The sequence below is a fragment of the Xenia sp. Carnegie-2017 genome, unplaced genomic scaffold, assembly GCF_021976095.1.
Source record: "Xenia sp. Carnegie-2017 unplaced genomic scaffold, XeniaSp_v1 HiC_scaffold_23, whole genome shotgun sequence".
NCBI lineage: Eukaryota > Metazoa > Cnidaria > Anthozoa > Malacalcyonacea > Xeniidae > Xenia > Xenia sp. Carnegie-2017.
Window position 1 is genome coordinate 17,211,745 of NW_025813486.1, and position 8,773 is coordinate 17,220,517.

The window sequence follows — 8,773 nt, forward strand, 5'->3', positions numbered from 1 at the left end:
TCAATTTTTATTTGCTTTTATTGGAAAATTATTTCATTACACCTTTTTCATATTGTCAACGTAAATTCTGTCAATATACTAAAAGTATTCAATTGGATCATCCTTCTTTTTATTTAACTGTATACGCAAGAGTGTCGGTGGGAGTTTTGCAAACGGGAATGGAACAAACACTTTCAAATGAACATATTTTTCAAGACCAATTTGAACCTTAAAAAAATTCGATATAGTTATTATGCATAACATTGTGCTAAATATTAGCAATAATTTATAATATTAGAAATACTTAATTCTACTTTGAAATACCTTGACAAAGTAATTCGTGCCACCTACAATTTGCGATTTGTACGACATTGCTAAGTAGTTATCAAATTTATGACCAGCTTCACTTTCAGCATCTAATCGCACCTAAAATAAAATATCAGACACGCATTCTTTTCTTAATCGAATATTTTGCAAGCCGTATTATAGCAGCACAGATGACATTACATGAACTATATATAAAGTAATACAAAGCTAAAAAATTTTACCTGGTTAATCAAATTTTGAATCAATGGGTTAAATTTTTGCAAAGGGCCAAGACCACCAGGTATGTTAGCTGAAAAACAACCGAAGGCATACGAGCACTAAAACGTTTTTTCTGATTAAATATATATTGAAAGGAAATTTCCACAGTAAATAGGATACATCTTACCTCTTTCAATGTTTCGGAATACATTGCCTGTCGCAAAACTGAGTATGGAACACACAAGGAATAACTTTAGATGCATTGTAGCAGTGTGAAACTGTAAAACGAAGTAAAAAGAAGAAGCGGTAATTGCTGTTGCAAAATATTCGATCATTGTAAAAATTGATGCAACTTATGTAAAGTTTGTTATTGTTTGAAAAAAGACTACGAATTCAGATATCGTGTATTAAAATTTTGAACATTATGAGCTAAAAATTTCAAATTTCTACACTTTGTTTGAAAAGATACAACGACTCGTGTCAAATTTTACGAAAGATTTTTCTTAAACGAGAGTGTAACTATTACTCACCAGATCTTCAAGAAGTGCTATGATTGTGCTTCTAAACTTCTGTCCCAGTTAATGAATCATTGAGGTGGTGTCATGCAATTTATGTGTTTTGTATGTTCATAAGGGTGCACAAGGTCACAATGACATCTAGCTGTGATCAAAAACACGATACTGTCTAAGGTAGGAGCGGCATTTTAAAAATGGAAAACAAGATATTTGAGATATATAGTAAATAACCACCGAATACATGCAGCAGTTAAGTTTGTGGTTATGATTCACTTTTATTTTATATAGAGTATAAAAGTTGAGTCATTTTTGTGGTATAATGTGATACGTTATTGAAAATGTAGCGTGGCCAATATTTGACAAAAGCACTTAAACGTGAGTAGGGTTTTCGCAGAGGTGGTAGTCTTAATATTCAGAGGCAATATTATGATCACTGTAAAGTGCGACTTGCCGCCACGTAAATGACAAATAATTTACACCAAAGAATTGTGAATCATCAGTGCATTATATATGCGGTTTATTTGTTGTCTGTTTTATCCTACATTATTATAACTACAATAACACGTTTGTTATCATGCTTCATGTACATGCAATGCAATTTGCCACTTAAAACATGTTTGTCATATATTCCAAAGCCGAAACAGTTGTGGTGATATAATATCTTTCTTTGTTTGCTCTTTAATGACCTCAAGCATTTTGTCAACACGTTTCTGTTGTCAACACAAAAATATCAACATAACATACGTTGTGAAAGTCTGAATAAAAAATAATTGCGTTACGTATCTTTGTAATTCCTGCATGATTAAGTATTCGCTAAAAAGGCAAACTATATAGAAATACGTGCGAGTCATCTTATCAAGCATCAGCCATAAAACTTTTCTTCGGATGTTACCAGTTGGTGTAAGTAGTTTTTTCCAGTATGCGCTGCCGTTTTAAGCGTGTTCTCCACTTGCGCGAATGAAAAGCCCTAATTTTTTCAGCTTTTACAAACGCGCATGTGCTCAAATGAATAAATTAGCAGTATCTGTGAATAATTATATGAGAAATGACGAATTGTCCATTTAAGATAGAAATCATACTCAAACTCAAGCTGTCAAGATCATGAATTGCCAATATATTTTTATACACTGCATGGATAAGAGCTTTGTTGTTATTTGTACATCTGCTTTCTTAGTGGTGTCGTATAGGTGCAAACACTCTATCAAATCAATGAGTCAATCCAAGAGAATTTGCAAATCAAACATGAATACACTTTAAAGGAAAAATGAAAACGCTTGTTTTAAATTACTCTGTTTTGCATAAGTGGATTTTGTAAGAAACCTAGATACAATAAAATATCACCCACTGTGGTTGACATTATATGTCATATACGTGGCGGTAAGTCGTACTTCACAGTGATCAAAATATTGGTTCCCAATGTGAAGATTACCATTTGTGCGAGACACCCCGAATGCATGTGATTACAGTGACTACTTTAATGCAATATTTCTGATGAGTAAAAATGTTAGCCCACATTTGTTACTCCTGCTATCTAGCTTCTTGAAGAAGATCTTACTGATTTCGATGATAATAATATATTGCACATAACTGAGCAACGAACCATTTTTATTTGAATGATTTTTGGTTAAATCATTAGGAATAATTAGCCGTTCATATGAAAGTGGTGTACCATAACAGAAAGGTTACCCCAGCAAGCAAGTCAAAACTTGGGGAATGTTTTTCTTCATTCTTTTCTTCTCACGCAAGTTTTGTGTTTTTAACATTGCCACAGTCTAAAGCAGACAGGAAATATCCAGATTGTATCTATTATGGCATTGTGGTAAAAGATTGAACTTGTCGTCAAGAGCAAGTGTAATACCTATATTGGCTTTACATTGGAAAGTTATTTTTGGTAACTGTCTAGAAGCTTCGCATGAAGGTGAAAAACAATCATAAAAAAGCTGTTTCCTGTCATTGTTTCATTTTAGATTTGGACAAAGCGTGCGATAAAATTCCGTACATTTGCTTCAAGATGTATAAACACATTTTGTTTATAGTAAAGTATGAATAGATTTTGAGTAAAACTGTGGCAAGCCATTTCGGAAAAAAGGTGGTCGAGAAAAAAATCTCTGTTGAGAAAGCAAACCGATGTTGAGAAACACGTGTTTATCATTAAAAATTTGCAGATGGTAGCTCAGTAAAGCAAATATATTGTGAGAAAAAATTCCCAGTCGAGAAAAAAATCCCGGTCGAGAAAAAAATCTCGGTCGAGAAAAAAATGTCGGTCGAGAAAAAAATGTCGGTCGAGAAAAAAATGTCGGTCGAGAAAAAAATCCCGGTCGAGAAAAAAATCCCGGTCGAGAAAAAAAATATCTCGGTCGAGAAAAAAATCTCGATCGAGAAAAAAATCCCGGTCGAGAAAAAAAATGTCGGTCGAGAAAAAAATCCCCGTTTGAGAACCAGTGCACGCACTACCTAAAGATTGGACATGAGGCAGACGAGGGCTGTCATGTAGCACTGCATATTTGGTACTAATATGAGTTTGGCACTACTTGCAACAGCACAATCATCAGCATAATTCATCACCGCATTCAACTGAAATTTATTGATAAAAACAATAAGCAATAAAGTCCTGTTGAGGGACTTACTCCCCTTTCTCTGCCTGGTCTATTTTGAATGATAAATTTTAGTTCAATATGATGATGATTATTGTGATGACTGCTGTGTTGAATGTGGTGCCCATATGTGGGTGCCCATCGTGGTGCCAAATTCACAGTAGCAATTGTAAGATGGATGCGAATGCGATTAACGGGTCACCAAGAGCAGGTCAACTTATTAATAGCATTTTAGCTCGAGTCGAAGAATTGTCAGAAGTTATTTCACCATGTCGTGAAAACTCTGAATTATCGTCTATAAACGAGGAAGTGGCGCGATCTTTTAATCGCGGAGGCCGAGGACACGACATAAATTTACAACAATTAACAGCAATGTCGAGCACAGGTACAAGTTTTGCCACCGTTTCGTCCATAGAGCAATATTTTCCAGCTATGAAGCATAACTATTAAGTTAGGCAGAATCGTCTTTGAAATTTTCCATCGCTTCATTTTCAGCTTTTGCTCGTCAGATCAGTAACTTCATTATCGCTTGAGTTTCTTCTACCGTTAATGTACCATTGGTTATTTTATTACATACTAAATTATCAACGAATCTCTTACACCATGCTTGAACTTGTACAGTTTTGGAAAGGACGAACTTTTCCAGCATATGAACAATGAATTCAATTTCTTTTGGAATGGTTACCATAATCACTTCATTTACCATTCGACTTTCCAATTCCAAGTTTTCGGATGGTTTGATCTGTACCTGTTTCGGCTACTTATTAAGTTGACTTAACCAACTAGGACACTTTATCCAGGTTTTGTTTAGCTGCAGATCATTCATTGTACCGCGACTACCAATGTCTGTTGGATTTTCGTTGGTTGGCCCGTACTTCAACTCTATTTGTTTCTCATCGATTTTTTCACACGATTTGAAACAAACTGTTGGTAGTTGACCCTCCGTTAATTCATTGCAGACACATGGTTGAATCAGTCCTCGGCTAAACACCTTCGTCAGAGATAACTGAGAACTTTTCGTGTATTTTTCACCAAATTAGAAACCATATGACAACTTACAAGTTCTAATATTGGAATAGTTAAATCGTGTTTTGCTAATCTTTCCTTTGATACCAACAGCCCTTGCGAAACTACCTCACATTGTTTCGTCACCACATACAGCGCGACACAACATCCCAAAATACTCGTATCGGAAAACCCATGAATGTAAATTGCTGTAGTCCCTACTCGTTTCCGAGGATTCCTTCTTGGAAAGGTTAACTCACTTGGCAAACTGCTTAACCATTTTTCTCAACGCTTGCGGACATTTTCCGCCAAATGTACATCCAAGTAATTTTCAGATCACAGATATTTAGAGATATTACTTTCGCTATGAGAAGGTCTAGAGTTGCAACACCTAACCGGTCGTACAGTTTTGCCATTGTTTGGAAAACTGCTTGCATGGTAATTTGAATCTTTTGTTTTGGTAGTGATATAGACGAAGTATCTTCATGCTTGTTCCATCCCAGTCCGAGAAGTTAGGTTTCTGAAGGCTTAGTTCCTAAAGTATCTTTAGCATAAGTATACTCTTATGCTAAAGATCCCCATCCTCTTCATTATCCCTTTCAAGTTCAACCGCGTTGGAGTACCACTATTGGAGTATAAAATGTCGCTTGCTAAGAATCTCTTTTGATTGTTGTTTGAGTTCTCTAGTCTCTTCTACTGTATCATCACCACATTTATATCATCTACGTAAGTCCCGTCAGAAAATTCTTGGACACACTTTGGATATTGCAGTGCAAATATCTCTATATAAACATTTAAAATTCCTCCAAGTAAATATGGACTTTGACCAAGTCCGAACATCGCTCGAGTCATACGATATACGACCATCTCTTTGTGTTGAAAATCAATTTTCCATAAGAATCTCATTACGTCTCTACCAATCTCCCTGATTACTATTTGTAAGAATGCTTGCTTGATATCTCCTGCTAAAAGAATCGGTCTCATTCGACTACGTAAGAGTACATCTAAGATTCTTCTCTGCAGTGGTGGTCCAATGTCCAGGCAATCATTCAATGAAGGTGACCTTTCATCAAGTTTTGCTAAAGCATCATATACGATCCTTAGTTTCGTAGACTTGGCTTTCTCACATAAGACACGTTTATTTTGAAGCGAATGTTCACGGCTTCCTTGTGATTTCTTTGGTGCAATTTCAATCACTCCTTCTTCAAGTTAATTTGTTATAATAGTATGACAAGTTTCCGTCATTTCAGGCTTTTTCTCCAATCGGTTTGTTAAGGACTGAACTTCATCTCGGCAACCTGTTAGTTGGTTGGCAATTCCGGATAATTAGCCTTCCACGGAAGTGATGTTTCACACTGTCAATTTTCTCTTATAGTTAACTGTTCTTAGAACTCTTAATACCCACTTCCTTGATCTCTTTCTACACAGTCGTCCACGCATAACACATCCAAGCTATAAAGTTGTTTGTAATTTCATGGGGGATTTTTGCAAGCTTTAAGCAGGAAGGGTTTGTGTCTCGTCCAGGTGACATAATCGTTCATCCTAACGTCGTTCTCTCATTAACTGGCATCCCATCATCTCCCACTCTGGCAGGTTCTGGTGTTTTGATTCTGGAGATCACACTAGCTCCCAGAATGAGCTGAACGGGTAAGAGCTGCTTTTCATCATCATTGTGCATCTCTACTCCCCTCGAATGCTCGTAATGCTCAATCAGCTGCTTATTTTTGGGGTTTGGTAAAGTCATCACTGCGCTCTTTTCAATTCGATTCACTTCACTTGTCATATTGAATGTTCCCTCAACATCTGTTATTTCGACTTGTTTGAAACATCATCTCAATGGATTTGTATTCCCGTGTTATTGGTTATTCTTTGATTGTATTTACCAACTTGCTTGATGCAAAGGAGCTACCAGATCCAGCGTCTAAAAGAGCTCAATATTTTATTCCTTTATTTGTTTCTACCACAAGTGGATAGACGACACACTTTGTAAATTAGGGTGACTCATCAATATTTGAATTCTTGTCCTGCTGATCACATAAAGAGGTATGGTGCTTCCTTTTTCGAATATAACAGTGAATCTGACTCTTACAATTACTTGCTCTATAGTTTTCCCCAGTGCAATTAAAACAGTGTCGTTTTGCAACAAGGATCTTTTTACGCTCACTGATACTCTAGACTTTGCCATATTCTTTTAATCTGTGTTCCTTGCTGTCACAGTACACACATTGTCTTGTTTGGACTTTGGTTAATAGTAGCTAATCTTTCTTTTCTTTCCATGCGTTTTCTATTTTTCTATCTTTGTCAGTATGTGGTAGTGGATTTCGTCAATCCAGGCTCGCAACGCTTCAACTAGGTCTGTAAAGTCCACTTTTTCCAATTCGGAGAAGTTCTTGCTAGGTCGGCTCGAATCCTTTCTAACTTGTCTAGAGTCATTCTAACGTTTCCTGCAACATTCCCCAACTTTAAAAATGCCTCAAGCGCTTGAACATGCCCAAAGAGAGTGTTATAAAATTACGTATTTTATGCTTTGAAATTATTAAATATATTATATAATTTATAATTTCAATGCAGAAAAATCTCTACCGTAAAATAATAAACATTACAAATGAAATAAATATTTAAATTGAAAATTTAATCATCCAGGTTATCATCCTGGAAACCAACAAAACGCTCTTTGTTGTCTTTAAGCAGAAACTTAGCTCATATTGCATAATATGTAAAAGCAGAAAGAGGAATTTTTATCTTTCTAACTCGGTCATAAACAAGATTTATAAATTCCCTGTAGGCAACTCTTCTCAAGAATCTGCATATTTGAATTTAAAATCATGAAATCATTCGCATTTGACTATATTGCTTGTTCTTGTACGCCAGGCAGAGACATGGATGATACTTGAATTTGTTAAATCACACATTAAAGCATAGAAACACGAAATAAGACTAATATGTTTTAAAACTATAAACACTTATACCGGATGAAGTTAAAATGTAGGAAACATAAATGACAAAAAAACAACACTAACTCTTCTTCTAATGCAGTTTGTCGATAACTTTTTTTATCAATGGTGCGCTACTTCTATGCAAAGAGTCTCATTGACCATCTATTGAGACAGACCGTGGAAAATCCTGGGTGCAGTGTGATACATTCTGAGTAATTTTTGAAGTACCCATTCATCTGACAAGCAATATACACACCTATTGAAATCTTTACAGCACGCACATTCATTTTCATTCTTTAAATAGGCCGTCGAGCAATTACCACAAGAGCACCTAAAATCAAAGAAAGCCACGCCAATCTATTGACTCATGATGTTTGCATTTCTTGACATTTCACTTACAATTACTGATACTTACCAATCTCTTCCTGCAAAATGACCCTTTAAATTTGCTAATCTTTCTCTTTTATCCATTTGCCGTACTCGTTTAGCCATTTTTCGTCAGCAATAGGCTCATTATAGAATACAGTCCAGCTTTAGCGCCTGTCTCTTGTTAATTTTCGTCATCATCATCACACGTTTGCTTTATTAGCAATTCAGCTATTGTATATACACCGGGATAATAGTGTATTTCAAATCTTCGTCAGAAACAGAGTTATTCTCAGAATCAGATTTCGTGGCGGACATTTTGACTTTGAATTATACGTAAAACGTTAGAAAAATGCCGAATCTAATGCAGCAACGCAAAATATTTAAATTATTCTATACATGGCACAATTTGCATTTGAATCCAAGTTCCTCACCATACGTCACTGGCAGCAATCCTCGCTTGTTGTCGCTTCGCTCTGTCAAGTTTCATATAAGCGAACTGTATTCGGGTAAAAAACATAGAATTTCATCAAAAAAATCATAAACAAAACTCGATCGTAATTTTTAGTTATTAATACTGGGTGATATGCACAAGCGAAGCAGTTTTGTTGTTTTTCTCACGAGCTTTTTACGCTTGAGCGAATGCCCACCAATTGTTGGAGTTAGCGTAATATACGGATACGGACGGACATATAATAACTGCAGAATGAAAAATTACGGACAGATAACATTCGCGGACGGATGGATGGACGGATGAGCTATTATCATACAAAACGTGTGTTTTGAGGGTCATCCGTGTTTTACCTAAAAGGGTAAACGCGAATATGGTACTATGATGTGACTTTCACGCTAT

At 35.8% G+C, this 8,773-nt stretch overlaps 1 protein-coding gene across 1 annotated transcript; it reads right to left on the bottom strand.

Moving 5' to 3' along the window:
- Nucleotides 1-1,141, bottom strand: LOC124448695 (cystatin-B-like). The gene is made up of 5 exons (XM_046999642.1): nucleotides 1,035-1,141; nucleotides 692-782; nucleotides 528-595; nucleotides 304-405; nucleotides 1-207 (listed from the first exon to the last, which is right to left on the bottom strand). Exons 2-5 carry the CDS (start codon nucleotides 765-767, stop codon nucleotides 79-81), a joined length of 375 nt encoding a protein of 124 aa, XP_046855598.1. The 5' UTR covers nucleotides 768-782; nucleotides 1,035-1,141; the 3' UTR covers nucleotides 1-78.
- Between the last annotated feature and the right edge of the window lie 7,632 nt (nucleotides 1,142-8,773).